The 20039-nt window shown below is 54.6% G+C and overlaps 1 protein-coding gene across 10 annotated transcripts in view; it reads right to left on the minus strand.

Annotated features, from left to right (window-relative positions):
- Window positions 1–20039, minus strand: part of BCOR (BCL6 corepressor) — a 116578-nt gene that overhangs the window by 14779 nt on the left and 81760 nt on the right. For 7 of the 10 annotated variants that reach the window (XM_032619365.1, XM_032619359.1, XM_032619360.1 and 4 more), the window contains exons 2-6: window positions 9583–9708; window positions 8166–8244; window positions 4377–7217; window positions 3653–3706; window positions 2993–3179 (exon numbers count right to left, since the gene is read on the minus strand). In XM_032619365.1, the coding sequence (XP_032475256.1) occupies window positions 2993–3179; window positions 3653–3706; window positions 4377–7217; window positions 8166–8244; window positions 9583–9668 (3247 nt within the window). In that variant the 5' untranslated portion in view covers window positions 9669–9708. The remainder of the gene's footprint in view (window positions 1–2992; window positions 3180–3652; window positions 3707–4376; window positions 7218–8165; window positions 8245–9582; window positions 9709–20039) is intronic. The other 3 variants (XM_032619367.1, XM_032619363.1, XM_032619366.1) reach the window with 1 other exon arrangement.

The following is a 20039-nucleotide window of genomic DNA, read 5'->3' on the forward strand; positions in this document are numbered from 1 at the left end:
ATCCCAAATTCATTACGGTTGTACCATAGCATCACCTAACAGAAGCATCACCATAGCAACATTTACAAGTCACCGTGGCAACAGAGCACCCTCACCACTGCTGAGCCATGCCCAGTGAGGCCTAAACAAGGTGAGAGGGTTCTGAGTTGTTGGAAGGCTCCCCAGGATTAAAATCCCCTTCTCTGTAGCTTAACTATAGCACCTCCAGTGAGGGCTAACCTTGTTAAAACTTACACCCTCTACAGGAGGAGTGCAGGGGATCTCTGTTCCAAAGTAGTTCACAAACGTGCAGGTGCTCAGCTGGAAGAGAAGTTCCCTGAGCAAAGAAGTTTCGTGAAGCCCCTTGACCGAGGCTTCCTCCAGCTCCTGGCCAGGCATTGCCACTGAGCAGGTCCTAGGCCTTGTCCCAGCCAAGTGGTTGGCAAGGGAGATGGTTACTCCAAGTTTGAGAAGGAAGGGACCAATGCCTCCTTGCCCCGCCCCACCCTCAAATGCCACTGAGGGTTCCGAGTAATGAACTTCCAAGCCTGAGGAACCTCCAAACTCATTTGGTGAACTTCCAAAATAAAAATTTAACTCAGCCACCCATGTGATCACAAAGAATAAATGAATATCTCAGCCACTGTGTTTTCAAGTTAATTCATTTTTTAAACAAGCCCCTAGCAACAAGATGCACCCACACCGGGACAACCAGGGCCGCGCAGACAGCACCCACCATCTTAGAAGCTCCTGGTCCCTCCATGGATAGGGGCTGCCTCAGAAGGGGGAAGGCATCTTGAAGGCGTCCTGGACCCTCTTTGTGACCCCTGCCCGCCCCAACTGCCCGCCCCAGCTCCCATGTGCTCACAGCTCGGCTCTCGGCCACACCGACGCCCACGAGAAGGACCTGAGTCCATATCAGCTCAAGACGTGATGGCCCAAGAACGGGAAGGCCCGTTTATTTCCGGCCGAATGGAATGAACACCTGCTGTGCACCTTGGATGCGGAGGCGGCAGTAAGAACAATGGCTCCTTTAGGTGACCTTTCTTGACCAACTATTTACAAACCCCAAGTCTCTACAAGACAGAGGGTGGATGGTGAATCCACCTCCGTTGCCCCAATCTTTCAAACGGAGCCCCTCACCTTCCCCACCCCTTCTCCTGCCCTCCCATGGTGGAGATTCATGGCTCACTGGGCCATGTCCCGGGTGCTGCAGGAAGAGGCCCGTCGGTCGGTCTGAGACTGGAGGCGGGCGGTGGGGGGAGGGGGCTTTCGGAATCATCTGGGGCTCAGGCCCTGCTCCCCATCAGCCACACTGAGTTCTTGTCTCCACGCTCAGCAGGAAGGAAAGACTGGGAAGGACACACACAAACTTCTCTGGGAAGAAGGGCGGGGTGAGGCCATTGAGACGTGAAGGGCAGTGGCCACCCTGGGTTTGGCCACGTTGCTGGAGAAAAGGGCGAGAAGACTCGAGGCCGGTTAACTTCCCGCTCCCTTCCTCCAGCCTCCCTCACCATCCACCCAGAACAGGCAGATCCCCTCCTCAGAAAAGTGCATCCCCGTGAACTTGGCCTTTGCCCACTTTTATCAGATCTCTCTGAGAAACTTCCCCGAGAGCTGAGTTATGAGGCCACTCAGGAGGGTAAGGGCTGCGTGTCAGCTGTGAGCACAGGTGAGGAGGGAGGCTTCCTTGCTGCTTTACTCCAGAGTGGCCTGGACCGTCCGTCTTTCATTCCAATCCCGAGGGGGAGGAGCTCGGAATCGTCTACTCCAGGCACATCAAGAGCCCCATCACTCGGGTAAGGCCGCCACTGACCAGCCACAGAAATCCCCTTCTACGGGAACCACGCAGGACAAACCGGTCCCGGTGTGGCTTACCCAGAACCCCGGCCACAGGCCTTTGCCTGACCCCAAAGATGAGCTGAGGGAGGGCAGTGCTCCAAGCAGCAGAGAGAAGCACACGCTGTTGCTGACCACAATTTTCCCGAACTGCACCAGGCACCCAGGACCTAAGCGTGTGCGGGAACGCCGACCCTACGACTGGGTCCAAGGGCCTGGACCTCCCAAACGTGCCCACCACCCCCCGACTGTCCTGTCTCAGGAGGATTTCACGCCCACCCTGTCCTCGACGTTCACCTAGATACCCTCATTCACCATCACCGGAGGGTCCGGAGCGGGCCGCAGGCCACAAGCACGCACACTGAAGAAAGCGGGAGGAAGACCTCCACTTGCTGCCAACAACATCTCATTAGCCCAGGAAGTCTCGAGGGCAAAGCCCGAAGTCATCCCCAGTGGGGAAGCAGCTGTTGGGAGCGCAGCGTGTGACTCGAGGCAGACGCTAGCTTTCTTTCTCTCCAGCTTTGCCTCCAAAACATGGCACACCCCGTCAGGTAGGAAGAACGCCCTCGTCTATCCCACGCCCTCGGAGCGCGTTGTCAACTCCTAATGACTGCAAACAAGCCTGCCATAGAAAATAATTATGCTCATCTTGCTGGTGCCTTTATCAGCCCTCATCTCGTTTTAACGAAACCTCTGCCTCTGGAGGGAGCGTCCGAGTACTCTCCACTCCCTCCCATAGGAGACTGTCACTCTGGAGGGTCTGGCTCTGGCTGCAAGTGTCGCGCCACTGCTACCAAAAACCCGCATCCGTACCTGCTACAAAACGGGACACATACCTGCTACGCCGGAGGTCTTGCACTGCCATTCCTCTGCTCTACCGTATTAGGCTATTACTAACTACAGGACTAGCGTTTCTCCGGAAAAAGGAGATGTGTGCCAGGAAACATTTCATAGGTGCTTCACTCCTGGATGCCGCAGCGCTCCAAAGGACAACCAGCCTTGCAATCCACAGCTGGGAAGGATGGCCAGAGCAGCCCGTTCTCCGAACAGCCACCACCCAGATGCTGGGCCATCGGAAGTGTATCGTTTCCTCTCGCCTCCCTCAGCACTGGGAGCGGAACCGCCCCGTTCCCACCGACGTGGTACCACACGCGAGCCGCCTGGGTTCACTTACATCTCTCACTGTCGTTCTGGTCGGCAATGGCCTCCTCCAGGGCGACCGACTTTGGCTTTTTGTCCTGACTTCCTTTCAGCCTTTCCCAGTCAGCGGGGCTGAATTTGCACACCTCGGAGTCTTTGGTCGTGGGGTGGCCACCTTCTCGCTCTTTCATCTCCAACTCTGAGAAGCGCATCATTGCACGCTAGAAAGAGAACGGAGATGGAAAAAAGACACACCTTACCACCAAAGCTACTTCACTGCCCTTACCTTAAAGGAAAGTATCTTCAAAGAAAAGTTTGCCCAAAACCAACCACAATTTATGATACAACTGAGATATTTTAAAATTTAACGATAAAAATGTAAGAGTGTCTATATGTAACTAGTCACACACTCTTTATTCATAAAGCCATATGTATGTAGAGATATATATGTGGTGTGTATGTATAGCCATACATACACTGTGGCATAGAGACAGACATTCTCTTTCGAAGGTAAATAAAACAAAACAAAAACACAACGCAAGGAAAGCGAAACAAAAACACAACAGAAAAGGAAACAAATGCACAGTGAATAAAGACGACCATGGCCCACAAACTTCCCTTTGTATATTTGGAAATGAAATTTAACTCAAAAGGTTTATGTAAGATTCTAGTAATAAAAATTTGAAGAACTGACCTCACAGTAAGCAGCGGGTAGACATAAAATACTGTCCTCTTGTAATCCTTCCATCTATGTAATTAAAATGGGCACTCAATGGATCATTTAGATAACTTCATCCATTTTTATAAGCATAAACCAATTTTTTTCTTAACATTGCAAAACAATTTGGCTTTATTTATCTTTTAATTAAAAGTAAAATATCTTAAGGAAATTCCTATACAACATCTATCATTCACTAGCAAGTTAAATACATACTCTATCCCTTTAAGCAAGGTTTGTTTTTTTTGTTTTTCTTGGCTTGTTTGTTTTTTTGGTGAAAAAAAAAAAATTGCACGAATCTCACAGACATGCGGCCGCTACACACCTCCACCAAGTATCACGTAAGGCATTCTAAACAGCGCTTTTAGGTATATTTGTTAACGTACAGTAACGGCAGAGAAATCAAAGCGATTGATAGGTAAACGTCATGCAGTCTTTTAGACATCCTTCGCAATAATTAAAACTTCCGTTATCAGCATTCGAGTGGAGTTCGCTTAAAATCTACAGAATAACTTAAAGTATCCACTTACGTCCCCTTACTGGACACATTTCAAACATTTAAATTTATCATAAGCTTCATCAACCAAATCAGCCCGGTGTCCTGCCCTATCATACCCCCGGCCCCCTCCTCTTCGCACATTAAAAAAAAAAAAAACCTGACAACTGGTCGGGCTCCTGAAATTCGGGTGGGGGGGCTCACCTGCAATGCCCGCTGCTCCCGGCTGAGCTGACTGGAGTCTGCGTACAGTTCGGTGGTGACACACTTGAACCGGTCACCCACGTAACCAGCGGAGTTTGCGATTCTCTTTGCCAGCTTAGATGGCTTCGGTTTCAGAACTTTGCCATCGGTTGATTCTGCCTCGCCAGCTCCGTCTTTGGTGTAGGTGGGGGCGACGTCCACACTCGGTGGGGCACTGCCCACGCAAAACGGTTTGGGATCCTCTTGGGTTTTCCCGAAAGTGACCGCAGAGCCATCGCTCCCCAGGGTCGGCTCCAGGAATGAAGTCGAGACCGGCATCGCCAGGTTCTCCTTGTTGGTTCCCGCCGGAACATTCTCCTTGCTTAAGCCGAAGACGGGCTGGCCCGGAGCCTGTTTGAAAGCATAGGCTTCGTGGAAGTCACTGATGCGCCCCAACTCCTCCCTCAGGGCAATGAAATCCCGGTGTGGCTGCAGGGCCGGGTCAGGCGGGGGTTTGGTGGGCTCGGCACTCTGGCCCACACTCTCAGCTGTGAAGCCGGGTTTGGACACGTTAGCGTCGGTCTTCGCATCTGGCTCTTCCCGGAGGAGGTCTACGTAGACGAGCTTGTCACTCTTGACGACGGTCTTCCCTTGATTCCAGCTGGGGCTGGGCTTTAGGTTCTTGTCCGCGGGGACTTCTGGATGTAACTTGGTGCCGCCAGCCTCCAGCATCTCAGAAAACCGGTTCCGGAGGCTTGGGTCCTCGTAGCGGGTCCTCTCGTGGGACCGAGACCTCCTCTCCGGTTTCTCCTCTTTAGTGATCTCGATGGGCGTGTGAGGTATCAACATGGGATGCACCATGCCCAACCCCAGCGCGTCCTGGTAGGTCACAAACTCCGGCCTGCCCGTGGGTAGCCCATAGGGCAGTCCCGGCTTTGGGGCGAGGTGCCCAGGAAAGAGACTGCCATTGGGCAACAACACCGGGTGAGGGTAGACAGGGCCTTTGCCGTGTAAGGAGAGGGGACTTATGGCAATGCCCTCGGGTGCTGGGTAAGGCAGGTAACTCCTGGGGTAGGGGATTGGCGGGGACCTGAACGCCTCGTTTGGTGAGAGAAATATTGAGCTCGGCGGGAGGCCATTCTCGTTCGCTTTGAAGCTCGGCTCTGGGTTGCTGGCTTTGGCGCCCTTGCTGCCGGTGCCGCCGCTGTGCTTGGCAGGTGTGGTCGGGGGCTGGCCCACGTGCTGGATGACGGATGGCGTGGTATCCACTGAGCTCCTGCTGGTCTTGCTGCCCTCGGCGGTGGCATTTGGGGCCGGCGACGCAGAGGCTGGGCGGCCGGCGCTCGACACCGACCCCGAAACGTTAGTGACCACGGCGTCGGCGGCGCCCATGCGGGGACACGAAGAACTGCGCTGCTGCGGGATGGCCCAGTCCAAGGCCTTGTTTTTCAGCGGCAGGCCCTTGCCATTGTTCTCTTCGTTAGGACTTGGCCCGGGCACCACCCAGGACGAGGGAGCCGTGCTAATGATCTCAGATCTATAGATAGCACAGCCATTTCCTGGAGGAGATAGAGTTTCTTTCGGAATCTCACTTCCGGAGAGCACTAGGCCACTCCCAGCTCTGCTGTGAACCAGGACCGTGGGAGCCATCTTCTTCATGTGGTCAGCTTTGGAAGCGTCTACATCCACCACTTTAGAGGACAAGTCTAGTGGCTTATCGGTGACGTCTTTGGTAACCGTCTGCTTCTCCAAGAGAGGAGGTGAGCTGCCATCTTTTCTGTCCTGACCTGCTGCTTTCCGGGTGTGCCCGGGAGCTGGCTGGCTGCTTTCGGCTCCTTCTGGAGCCTTAGGAAACTTGCTGCTGCAGAGCCTGGCCGCGGGGAACTCGCTGCTGACCGTCATGTATGGCTTCGACAGGGTGACCGAGGGCGACGTGGAGATCCTGGCATAGTGCTTGTGGAACTCGGAGTAGGTGTCCGCAGCGGGCTGGGAGGGAAGGTGGACGCGGGGTGAAGGCCGAGGCGAGGGGGGCAACAGGAGAGCCGTGTCCCCCGGCAGGCCGCTGGTGACCGCCTTGGCAGAGGGCACCCTAGGCTGTTTACTGTTCTGGATGTGGGGATACGAGTGGGAATCGACCGGGTTCCCAGGACTGACGCCCATCTTCCAGGGCAGGCTCTTGTCTGCGCAGTGGACCAGAGGCGGGATGGCTGGTGAGGCCGAAGGCGTCGAGAGTCTCATGGGCGAGGCCAGGGACGACGGGATGTGGGGACTGACGTAGTGAGGTGGCGGCAGGTAGAGAAATCGCTCCCCGTTGGTACAGACCGGAGAATACAGCGGCTGCGCCAGGCTGTAGGACTGCTGAGGTAGCAAGGCCTTGTACATGTTCAGGGAATACTTATTTGGCGAGTCGAGGAAAGGGTAGATGGCTGGCGTGGCCCCCTCCATGTAAGGATTGACCCAGGGCAGCCGCAGGTAACTAGCACCATTGATGTTGAGCGGGCTCTGTTTGTCGCTAGCAGGTCTGTCCAAGCCCAGTGTTTCTGCCGTGGGGACAGCACTTTTTTGTATTCCGGGTGGCGTTTTGTATATAGCACTGAAGCCATTTGGGGGTTTTCCGGAGACAGCGGAGGCCTCCACCGTCTCGGGTGTATTCGGTTTGAACTGCATCTCTGGGTTTCTTTCGGAAGAAAACCCCAGGCCGCCTATGGTTGTGGCAGCCTCCCGCCCTTTCTCTGAGCCCAGTCCACACAAGCTAGAATAGACGATGTTTCCGGGGACACGCAGCCCTTCCCGGATCAGGCCGGTGCGGTCCATGCTCAGCGCTGCCAGGCCATCGATCCGATGGGCCGTGGTCGCGTCCACCTTCGCAGAAGAAGAACATGGGTATTACCGAGGACACGCCTTCAAAGCAGCCCATCCCAAAGAGAAACCGCGAACTAGCTCAATAGGACATCAGCCTCAACATCTGAGCCGAAAGGGTTTAAAAATAAAGGATTCACAAGGTCTTTGGCCCCCTCCCCGCTCATCCAGAACCGTCCCCTGCCTGCCGTCTCACTTTTGTCCAACTAGTATCCTGAAAGCACGTAAAACGCTGGTCCCTTTAGACTTGAGGCCCCTGCACTGATTCAGTCATCTATTCACTCTGGAAGATCCACCTTCTCAGCAGAAATTCTTTGCTGCAACTGAGGTGATACCAACTCCACTGCTCTCAGAACCACCCTCGGGTACAGAACTCGGACTCACCCTCCCCAGGCCCTGTCAGGTTGGGGCGGGGCGATGTTCACTGTGTTCCCCCCCCCCCATGTAGCGAGGCATTATTTAACATAACAGAAAACAATCTTCAGGGGGACAGTAAGGAATGAAGGACCTGAGCTGTCTCATTTCTAAATCAATAAAGAGGCCATGGGTCAAACTGTAGTTGTGTCTTTTGACTTCCTCTCCCTGGTATCTGAAGACAGCTCTGTTTCATATTTTACTGGGAAGGTAAACCCTAAGGGTCTACTTAGAGGCTACAAATTTATCCAGCTGGGAGCACTGATGTGGCACGTAGCTTATCGAAGAAAAGGCGGCACATATCCCACCAGTCGCCAGGGGACGAGGACGTAAATGGCGAGCGCAGCCAAGGAATCGAGCCAGGAAGAAATTGGGTGAGGCTTCGTCCTGCAGCCTAGGCTTTCTTTCTACTCAAGCCCTGCCCTGAAACACCCCGCCCCGCCCCCAAAAGGCCCTTTAATGGTATGCAAATGAATGCACGATTGATTTACAGATCACTGATACTCAGCACATCAACAGAAGCCATTAATCTCTTACCACGTTGTGATTCAAGGGATTTTCTTCCCTTAGTTCCAGTCTGGCCTTTGAAGCGTCACCATCGTTTACAGGAATTTTCCTATTTAGAAGGACACACCAACTTCATGAAAGCATTCCTCACTTAATCCATCTTTCATAGATTGCCCCAGAATAGACCAGTTTCTAATAACTCCGTTTTTCCAACTGCCCTTAAAAAAAAAAAAAAAAAAAAAAAAAAACACAACCTCCCCAATGGCCCATATTGAAAGTTGTCCCCGAATGGTGATTCAACAGGACTGGGAAAAACAACGGAAAGGCAGGGCAACAGGGATGTGAAATCACAAATACGTCCTCGAGTTGGGTAAGGCAGAAATTCCGCACAACCACGTCACCCTCACAATTTTTTCTCTAGAGAGGCCGGGCAGGGCAGTCCGGGCTCTGCTGTCCTAGCAGACCCTTATAGGCTCTACCTGAGGACAGGCGTGAAGTAATACAATGTCCAAAGCCAACGTGGGGACCTCAAGGCTGGAGTCTGCGAGCTGGCTACATCAATCACTTCTGTGTTACCCGTGAGGACAGGCTTTCAAAACTTTTCCCCAAACAAATTTAGGTACCATGTCCTACGAAACTGGTTTCCATGGTGATAATGAAGCCATATTTGACTGCCTCTATCAAAATGATGGGGGATACACACTAATATTCTACAAATGTCAGCTGCTCCAGGGGAAGCCGCACATCTGTGCCAGGCTGCTGCGGCTGCCCTGGAACTTGTTATCAGAGAGCATCGGTAAAGAAAGTGCTTGGTGCCAACTTCCAAATCCCCAGGATAAAATCACTGACAAGCGGCAGAGAAAAGTTTCATCATTACCCGGAAGAGCAGCTTCAATTATCTACTGCTTAGCTGCCTCTACCCCGCACTCCAAAATTACTGATTAGGAAGCATAACAGAGCTGTCGGGTGACTGAAACCAGGAGCCAATGGCCTCGCTGAACAGGCGGCGGAGGACGCAGAGAAACCTGGGCTTCAGTGATGTGAAGGGTGGCTATCGCCCCATTTATTACCGAGCAAACTATTTGTTTTAAAAGCACATCGAATGCCGATCCACCTGGGCCCACACTCCTGACATTTAGAGTTAAAGCAGCATATAGACTGGGATTAATTCTCCTTCATAAATATGAAATAATAAATTAAGGACGAAAGTGCACTGAAAGGCCGCTTTAGGGGCTAATCTCTTAAAGGGCGGCAATGCTTCGCTGAGCCAGGTTGCCTGTTAAAACTGTAAATCAAGGGCCGCCAGCTAGGCAGGAGATCTCCCCCACACCCCCTACCCCCTTTGGGCCCACTCTGGCTGTGAGGACGTGAAGGGGGGCGCTCTGCTCAGGAGCCCTGGGGAAGGACCCACGCTGTCCCCAGGCCTCAGCTGGACACGCGCACTTACCTGTCGTCGCTGATCCCACACATGCGGACCCTCTCGCTGTTCATCCAGCTGTGAACGTTCCCATACAGGGGGGTTGCTGAAAGCATGTCGTCTTCTTGGATGGCAGCTTTTCTTCAAGCGTCTAGTCTGTTTAAAACAAAAGGAATCCCAGAAGGTTGAATAAAAAGGGAGCCAAAGAGGGAACAAGAGAAAACCCTCCTTCTAGGCACTTCATACAGATCGCACTTGGGAAGGCAGACCCCGCTCCATGTTCTACAGATGGCCAGGAGCAAAGGAACACGCCTGAGCCAGAGGTTCAAGGAGGGAGACGGAACTTCCCTGGCAGGAGGCGCTGGGGATGAAGAGAGGGTTCAAGAACCACAGGCCACACACCATTCAAGGTGCAGCACATGTCACCCTCAACCCGCCCTTCTCCCTTCCCCTTTCCCAGCCTTTTGGAGAACACACTTGGATTGAAAGCGGACGGTGCTGGATTCCAGGGAGCCCCACGTTGATTCTTCTTGCGGCTGAAAGGACTGGGGACGGCGGTGGGGTGTGGGATAAAAGGCACACAGTCCGGTGTGGCGGCCCAAACTACGACTCACTTCTACGGCTGCGGTGCGTGTGACTTACAGACGGAGGGGTTAAAAAGAGCCAGTGGGCTGGCGAGCCACCCCACCCGGGCCCTAGATTAGATTAAGCCCCAAACCTGGGTGGTTTGGCCTGGGAGCTGCAGAGGGAGGCGGCGGAGTAATTCAATGACGCCTGCTCGCTGGGGACCAGCAATCAGTAGCGAGTGCAGAAATCGTAGCAGCCCAGGCTGCCGGGCTGGGGCTGGGGCTGCAAGTTTCCGGCCCGCGGGGAGCAAGCAGAAGCCACCCGTTAACCGTCTACCGGGAGGAGGGGGGAGGGCTGCCGAGGCAGAGGGGAGAGCCCCGCCCCCTCCTTAACTTCCCGGCCCACCAGCCCCACCCACATCACATTCTAGTTTGCTGCAGGAGTGAAGGGTCAGGACAAGCTGCATTTTATTAACAGGATTATCACGGCGCGTGATTTATCCTCGTGCAGGATTTTAATTGCTCTTTGGAGGTTGAGCCGTTTCTTTTGACTGCGCTTCAGCCCCATATCCTGCTGTTAAATGCTGGGTTAATAAGTAGGGGAGCCTTTAATGCCTGGGACCGATGGCCCTAGGCAATTCCCCTGCTCGCAGACTCCCTTGTCCGGGGCGGGGTGGCGGGGGAGGGGAGGGGAGGGGAGGGTCCCCCCAGCCACGGCCTCTTTACACAGGACCCGAACCTGAGTGTGAAATCACTGGTGTGCAGCTCATGGGGGGAACTTTTCTCCTCCCTCACACACCCACCTACACAGTTTCCGAAAGCCCAAATGTTCCCTAAGTCGACACATTTCCTTTGTTAGCAGGAAGAAATATGCAAATGCTTGCTTTTACACTTTAGCACACGGAGCTGACTGCCAGGTCTGTTGGGTGGGAGCCACCAAGGACTGGGGACTCTTTTTCTGAGAGTGACTAGGGGTGGGGTCAGGGAGCACCTGGGAGACCTGAATCCCAAAGCCAGCCAGGCTATCCCCCTCTGCACTTCTTTGTCCTAACACAGGCTTTTGTCCACCAGCATCCCCGGTCGGCGGCCCCCATACAGAAGAGAACACCGTCTGTTAATCAAGAGCCACACGGCGCGTAGTTAGAACTCAACAATGAAGCTTGAGGAAAGGCAGAGATCTCCCAGTTGTGTCCGGCCTGGTGGGATTCTAGAGAAGCTATTTCTTTAGGAAGCATCCCTTACTTTAGACAGACTGGGGCACTTCCAGCGGCTGGCCACAGTGCCCCGGAAAGGTGGACTCAGATGGACTTGGGCATCAAGGAAGGTTCTGTGGGGGGCTCACGGGCTGTTCTTCCGTGTTTCGAACATACAAATCAAGTTGGGGGCAGGCCACCACTAGTGCAGGGCCGACGAGAAGGCACGTTCAACAAAGTGTCCCCTCCCTAACCCCTGCCGCCCCTTCTAACAGAAGGAAGACCAAAAGGAAGATGTCCAGGGAAGCCTCATCTAAAAGGTGGAGGAACAACATTCCTCGGTGCAAGTGTCCTGGCTGTGGCTGCAGCGGGAGGACCACAACATGCCACCACCCCCCCACCCCCCGGCTGGGTGTCACGATGAAATTTGGACATTATACCAGAAGCCAAAGGGTCACTCCATCAAACCCTTAAGAAAAGGATGAGGGAAGAAGCGTGTGTGCCCTCGAAGCCCCAATCTTCTGGTGCCCCAGGCTTCAAAACTTACACAAGCTGCCTCTTACATGTCTCCTTTAGTTGTCACCTTGGGACAATGACCTCTGAGCACCTGACTGAGGAAACAGAAAGGCCGCTGCCACAATCACCCTATTGAGTCCTCTCCTCTCCCCTCAAAAAGGGCCAGCAGCCCCCTTCCCTTGAAAGGGCTTTTCTTTAGAAAGGGCGGCCTGGACTTAGCATGAGAGGGGAATGCAGTTTAGAGACACCTGGGACCACGGGGTGCTTTCAGAGCCTCTCCCCGCCCTTCCAGGTCTTGTCTGGTGGGGTTTTCAATATTAACGCCGCACAGATAAATAACACCCAGTGTCAGGATGAAGTGTTCTTACGTGCACAGGGTCAGATGGAGGGTTGAGGCCCCGAGCGTGGTCCGGTGTCATGGGAGTGGGGGCGGGGCGGGGGGCTGGCCGTGAAGAAACAAGAGGAGGAGGGGTAAGGCTCAGTATTGGATCCTGCTGGCTACACCTACACACACACACACACACACACACACACACACACACACACACACACATATAATCTTTAGCTGCCCCATGAACTTTTTGTGAACTGTTTAAAAGTGGAGGTCTGTTGAACAAACAGCGGCGCCACTGCCAGCCATAATTTCATTGCAACGAGCTAAAGACTTTTAACTCTTCAGGTTCCGGGCCAAAGATGGACCTGGGTAGAAAGGGCCAAGGAGCTGAGGCCCTGCCTGGCGTGAGGCCCGTCTCCAGAGTGACAGCCCAAATCCTGGGCAGGAACACCCTCATCCTGGGCAAGGCCATACTGCTTACACCCCACCATCACTGAAGAACGGGCCCACCCCCCATCTCTCTGGGATGCAGAACTAACTAAGGGGATCTTGGGCGCAAGGGACACAGAGACGGGGTCAGAGACACAGCCATGCTCACCCCACTCCTCTTCTAGAAGCGGCTATTGAAACAGTTGGGGGGGGGGGTCTTTCTTACTTTCTTCTTTTTTTTTAACCTCCAAGGAAAAGTTCTTCAAAAGTGACTTTCCTGACCCTTGGCTGTGGGTCATGGGGCAGGGGGGCAAATGACGTGATTTAGATGACAGAGCGGGCGCTTTGCTGCTGTATATAAGAGGCTCATCTGCCCTTATTTCTCAACGACCCCCCCCCCCTTTTCTTCCACAGGTGGGTTATGCTTCTGGAAGTGCCAAGATGTGTGAAGTCAGTCATGAAAAGCACTTTACAAGCACCGACCTGTTTCCAGTGGGAGCTGCTAAGCTACACCTTGGCTCTGGGTTTTAACCCTTTTTCCCAGCAGTGGAGAGAAGGGGGCAAGGATGTGGGATAGGGATGAAGAGGGAAGGTGGCCAAGAGAAGGGGTCAGCCGGGGAGACGGAGGAGCGTCTGGTTTCTGAAGAACAGGCCAGGAATTGTGGTGGCTGCCCGCTGAACACCCAGTTCTGGGAGAGACCCGGCTTGCAAAACGCAGACTCGCAGCGTGGTCTCCGGCTTTCGGTCTGGCCCTAAGGGCAAGCACAGGAGAGCCTGAGTCTCCCTCGACAGACTTGGGCAGTCATCTGGTCCAGGAGCCAAGAGTTATGATTAGCATCGGAGCTTGGCCTGGACGCTGGGGAGAAGAGCCTGATTGGCAGAAAGAGGTCAGAGGGACCAAGATTAGGAGCTGTCATCCCAACCTCGGCATCCCTGAGTGAGGGCACCTTGGCCCTCTGTGAAAAGATACGAGGGGGCACACGGGTCCCCAGCTGCACCCACCACCGTTCTGCCGATCCCTGCCATGAAGACACCATTATGGAACGAGGAAAAGGAGAGGACGTTTGTTTGTTTTTTTCTTTAAAGGCGACTTCCCTTGGCAGGCAACAAACAGGTTGCAAAGGAAGGAGCAGTGGCCGTGAGAGGCTGGCGTGAGTGCAGGGAGGCAGCACCAGGCCACTCCTGGCACCTCTCCTTTCTCTCCACCCCAGCTCCTCCTGGCACCGGGCCACTTTCCACTGCCTCCGCCCTTGAGGCGCTGATGGATTGGTTCAAGTCTGCACAGCACGCTTGTCAAGTGACAGCGACGGAATGGGAAGCAGCGCCACCAAACCATCCCAACTCCACTCCAATACTAACGGTGCCCCTTCCTAGGGCCTCGCTCTCTAGGCACCCCTTGCCACATCAGGCACTTATCCAGTTAGTGACCAAGAAGACCTGGACAGGTTTTGGGGAGCTTCCGGCTCAGAAGGCCGGGCAGACGGCAGGGCTCCCAGCCAGCATGCCATGTGCCACGGTCCTCCGTAGGCTGGGGACCTCCTCGGGGAAGGGGTGTCCCTCACTTCATGGGCATGGCTGGTTCTCTGTGGAGGACGCGCGCGCGCGTGCGCAGTCACCACAGCCTCCCAGCTCCCACTCTCATCCACGGCGTGTCTCTGGGCAGGTGGCCGGACCTCTTCAACTTTGGCCCCCTCATCTGTAAATATTTGGCACCGTGTTTTCCAGAGGATTAAACTGCACTATGGACTTGAGTTCTGCCTGGCAATAGCTGGTGCAGGCCACATCTAACCCATTAAACAGCATCTGACTCCACTAAACATACTATGTAACAAACAAGGCCCAGAATGGCTACATAGTTTCTTTGCGGCAGAGGGAAGGCTGAGGCAGGGACACAGAGGGGGCCCGGGAGGGGTGACCTTCTGCAGAGTGTGTGGCTTTCATGGAAGCCCAAAGCTCATGGCGCGGGAGCCCTTCCTGGGACTGCTCCAAGCGCAGACTGAGTCACACACAGGCGCTTCTCTATTGGCGTCAAGGAAGGGAGGGATGAAGAAGTTCCTATTTTAGGACTGGGGGCCCGCGAGGAGGTGGGAGATGAGAAAAAGCGGTCCAGGGTGTGCAGCGTTGGGGCAAGTCCTCCTGGGATGTTTTCCCCAGTACGTGTAGCAGTGGGGAGAGGGGAACCCCAAGGATGCCCCCAGGTCGGGGGGAGGGTCGCAGGCTTCCTGGGGTGTGGCTGAAGGAGGTCGCCGACTGGGTCCTGCAGCCGGGCATGAGTGCTGGGGGGGAGTGGGGGGTGGGGGGTGGGAGGAGTGATCCAGCCTGCCCAGGCGCTGTCTCTTGGCACACTCCAAGTCATGGCTGTCGCCGCCTCCAGAGGCGTCCCCACTCACGACCCAAGTTTTGCATTAGTAACAGAGCTGCGGAGCAGGAGTGGGGGTGTGACGGGGTGGGGGACGGGAAACTCACGCGGCCGGCCCTGACCTTTTGAGCAACCAGAACCTCCCCTGCCTCCTCCCAGGGCGCCAGAATAGAGCAGCGAGCCACTCGGGTCAGTCGGGAGTGAACTTGGCCCGCAGCGGCGGCGGCGGCTGCGAGTGGGGGAGGGGCGCCCCCTCCCCCGCCTCAGCCCCGAGCGCGATCGGTCGGCAACAAAGGGATTTTCTCTCCCACCACACACACCCGCGCTGCCGCAGGCTCCTCGCCCCTCCTCCGCCAGGTCCCGGCGCGGGGCCGCCCCCCCCACCCGACCTTCCAGGACCCCCGGCTCTCTCGGCCAGCCCCCGACCCCAGCTCACCCCGCCCTTGCGCTCCTCTGGGCTCCCCCTTCCCAGGCGCCTGCCGCTGAATCTCTGACAAAAAGCAACTTTGGGTGGGCGCACGGAGAACCCAGGATGTGCGGCGGCGCGCCCCAGGGGAGTGGGCGCTGACTGGAGACCGCTCCGGGCCATCGTCCTGCGCTCCCTTCGGCCAGTCTGGAGTGTTCTCTCCGTGGACGCCTCCCCCACCTTCCCCGATTGAAAGATGCAAGCCAGGTGTAGCCAACTGTAAAAGGGGGCTCGGGGGCTTGGGGGGGGGGCACCAGCAAGGATCGACCGGGAGAGCCGCTGCCAAACCGGGGCTGCCCGCCACACACCCCCTTTCCCAAAAACAGAGCCGTGTCGTCCCCCACCCCACCTCCCCGTCAGCTCTTGGACCAACCTCCCCCGACGCCAGGCCTCCCCCGACGCCAGGCCTCCCCCGACGCCAGGCCTCGGCTTTTTGTTCCTTTCACTTTCTTTCACGGTTGTGCCACACACAACCACGTGTGTATGCAAGAGGGGGGCCCCATTTGGAAGCTGGTGTCCCTCAACAGGAGGCAGCAGCCCAGGACAGGAAACCTAGGCTGAATGCAATGAATCAACCTTACTCCTCTCCTCCCCGCCAACACACCCCCTCGGGTCTGGTCCCTACAGGCTGGGTTCCCACTTGGGAGTCTACACAACCCGGAGGCAAACCCAGAATAAACGATCCACAGACCACAACTCTAGAGGGGGTGTCACTGCACTGCAGCCTCCATCAGGGCTTTGTAGAAATAAAGTGAACTCACTGCAAACTCCTCCCCCCACAAGGAACAAGCTATACCATAAAGCTATTAACGACAGCTATCATTAGTACACACAGGAAGCACAAAGGAACTTTTTACGAATAAAAGATGCATAAAACACAGGGTCCTGTGATCTGCACCCAGCTTCCCTGCTGATTGTGTGCAGACTGGGAGTCCTGGGAAGGCTGGTTTGGTGATGAGGGTCAGGGGAGGACAGGGGCTCCCACTTTCTTTACAAGGAACAATAGGAACCCCACGTCTGTTCATCTTGGAACCCGCAACACCCCAAACAAAGCTGTGGGAAAACTGCGGTAGACGTGGGGGCCCGTGAATTTTTCTAGCTGTTCAGAGCTTAATTACTCCTCCTTGATCCGTGGGACCAGACACGACACCGCCAAGGTTAAAATGCCCCAAACAGAGCCGAGCAGATGTGAGCGAGCTGGCAGACGCGCAAATGAGGCCTGCCTCGGAGCACGATAACAAGTGACTAATACATTGCATATCGTTGAAAGAAAATTATTTTTCTCTAATTTGCATTTGCTTGGGGGGAAAAAAAAGCCAACCAGAGTCCCTCTTCACAAGCACGAGTCTAATCCTGGAAATACAGCCCGGCAGCTTTAAGAGAGCTGGAAGGAGGGAAAGACTGCCAGTGTTTTGGCGTTGCAGGCTTGTTTATCTTTCCGCCTTTCCTCCAAGGCGAAACTCGTTTTGCAAGCAACATTCCTACAGAAAATGGCACACGTCATAAAAAGAGACCAATTTATAGAACTGGCACCGAAGTTCATGTATCATTCCAGAAGCATCTCCCAGCTCCCCACTAGGGAACCCAACTAGATGTAGAAGTCCACATTATAACTCAGAGAGTAGATCTGGGGGCAGGGGTGGGGGGGGGGAGGTGGACCCATAATTTGCAGATATCCTGCAAGCTGTACACTCAGGGGCCAAAGTCACACAGAAGGGCAGGATATAGAATTAAGTCAGCTCTAAAGTGATCCTCCAAAGCCCGGGGGCCAGGGCTGCGAAGCCTGCAACCTTGAGATTGGGGGGAGTGGTTTTTACACCCAGCTTGCCCCAGGACAGCCCAGGGGCAGGCCCATCTTCCGGACCATCCAGAGCCCGCCAGCTTGGACCAGCCCAGCGGGGCATTGCTGCCACCCACCAACTGTTCTCCTTCCCACCCTGGCGCCTCCCCACAGTGCCTGGCAGAGGACCAGGAACTCAGAGAAGGCCGGGCTGTGGGCATCTAGTTGATTGAGTCACAGAGTGGGTGGCGCTGTGGGCAGACCTCAAGACAGCACCGTTGGTCCTGCAGCTGAAAGGCAAGTGCACTCTTAAAAACCGGGAAGGCAGAGGGAGGTGGGTAATCAAAAGCCGACTTGCACACCTCCCCACCCCCATTCACCCCCCTTCGGGTCCTGAACCTACACACTTGTGTTTCCAATCCAGGAAACAGGGCCGAGGGCATAGAACACAGCGGCCGCCTGTCTCTTGAACTTGTCTGAATAACAGGGCCATTTCAGAGGAAGAACAACGGCCTTCAGAGCCTCTGCGATTTCCAGAAAGCCTTCAGTTAATAATACATTCTTTCCAACAGGCTTGCTTTAGGGCGGAAAGTTATTTTCCCAAATCTTAACAACCCGGTCACAAGCCGCTGAGGCCCCAGGTCAACAGATCCCGGCCAAACCCCTCCAGACAGTTGGCACTCGTGACCCCGCAGGCCTTCTCCTGCCACCTCTGCCTAACAAGTTCCCTAAACCACAACACACCAACCAGCGCGCACGTCCACCACGATCCCAGGAGCCAGAAAGATGCGTGTCGCGGGGTGCGGGTGCCGCCGCCGCCGCCGCCGCCGCGGGCTGTCTCGCAGCGCATCCGAGGGCTCCCGGGCCAGCAAGGGGCGGCCACCTCTGCAGCTCTCCGCGGGCCTGCATAGTGCGCGCTTTGTGTGAGCGCCGAGGAGGCACAGCGCTGCTCGTGCACCAACAGCTGTCACATTATTTGCACTCGCTGTAAACAGCCTTCACATTCCCCCCTTACCACATAGTTAAAGCCAGACTAACAATCCACAGTTAGAGATCAAACCAACAACAGCAGCATTGTGTCTGCCTTCGCACCAAGCCCAGCAGCTGGCAGGTTTCTCCGGAACAAGAGACCCCCCTCCCCCCACCCCTCCAGGCTCCAGCCAAGGCTAGCCGAGGCAGCAATGCGTGTGTCGCGGCTGATTGTTAAGGCAAGAGAACACAGCCATTTCGCGCAGAGTTCTGTGGGGTTCATCAGCTCTCTCCCAGAGTTTCCTCCTCCCGGGCCCCCTCCCCCACTTTCTCAGCTGGGAATAAAGCTTGTTCAGACTCCCAGGGTCAGTTTCTCTGCTCAGCAAAGCGTGGGTCGGCCTGTCCCGGCCAGGCCTGGGGTCCTGCAGCCCTCTCTACCGTGTCCCAGAGGCTAGGCAGCTCAGCACTTTCTTCAGCCCAAAGCCTCATGTGTTTCGGAAAACCGTCCGACTCCCTGAATCCTTCCTGGTCGCCCCACTGATCAAAATGTCTCCTTTATGATTTTTGGTTAAGTCGAACATTTCCATAATCGTCATTATTAGCGCAAATTACACGCCTAATCGGTCCTTAAATAGATTTTAATTAAATAATCATACAAGGCTCATTTTATGACTTAAGAAAGGCATTAGTTTTCGTTATAAACTTTCCACCAGGATATAGAATAATGATAGCAGACAAATACTTATTCTCTGAAAAGCACCAATAACGGATGGGCAGAGTATTGGGAAAGGAGACCCTGCTTCACACCTTCTGGAATCGAAGCGGAGACTAGACAGACCACACCTGTACCACTTTCCTCCGGAGAAGGGAGAGGGGATTTCTTCCTCCAAAGCATTACTTTTGTCTTCTCTTTGGGGCCAGGAGAAAGGAACCCCAAATGTTCCTTTTCCATGCCCATCTGAAGAGATTTCTCCAGCTTGGAAGTCTCTTCTAGAGACCACTCCTCGCCACCCCCATCTGTTTTCCACCCCTCAGTCTGCTGAGAGCCGAGGTGGAAAGCAGGCAGGCTGTGCTTGTTAAATGCTGTGTAAAATGCTGTTAATAAAATAATAAATACAAAGGATGGAGGCTGCTGGTTCCATGGGTGTTTTGACTGGAAATGCCTTGGCACTTGTCATGTGTTTATGGGAGGGCAGACAACTCTAGGATTTACATAGTTTGGACATTTCTGTACTTCATTTATTCTTTCCTAAATGACGTAGGCCTAGAGCTATTTCAAGTTTGCATTTGTACAGAACTGTTAAATGCCTAAGAGTTTCTCCAATTAAACCAAGTTTTAAATCAGACCCAAGGCTGGAACGTACTCTCGGCCTCGCCCCACTCCACCCCTCTGCCTCTGTGGCTGGAGAAAACAAACACACTCAACAACAATCCCCTGTCCTTGCTCTCCCCACCTTCACCATCAACCCCCGGTGGGGGGGGGGCACCTAGGGCAAAGGTTAAGGTGTCTTCAGATTACAGGCAAGGCCCAGGCTACACACACTGGAAAGCACTGCAGTTGGGCGCATCCTGGGCATACTCGAACCTCTAAAATAGTGAGCTAAGATGGGGGGAAAACTGCTGGCCTGGTAAAACCCACTGTTCACAAAACAATGTCAGCAAAGGCTGGAAGGCATTCTTTAGAGAGGTACCAGGGACTCATGCCTACTGAAGCTCTTTCAGCACAAAGGCTTTTAGGGGAAGAAGGGAAAAGGGGGGTGGGGGGGGAGAGAAAGGGAGGGCTCCTGTTTCAGAGCAGGCATCCCCAGAGAGTCAAGAACCAAGTGTAGCTTCAATCAAACGCTGACTTCCCCTCTGGGAGTCTAGTAGGAAACC

The sequence above is a fragment of the Phocoena sinus genome, chromosome X (assembly GCF_008692025.1).
Source record: "Phocoena sinus isolate mPhoSin1 chromosome X, mPhoSin1.pri, whole genome shotgun sequence".
NCBI classification, from domain to species: domain Eukaryota; kingdom Metazoa; phylum Chordata; class Mammalia; order Artiodactyla; family Phocoenidae; genus Phocoena; species Phocoena sinus.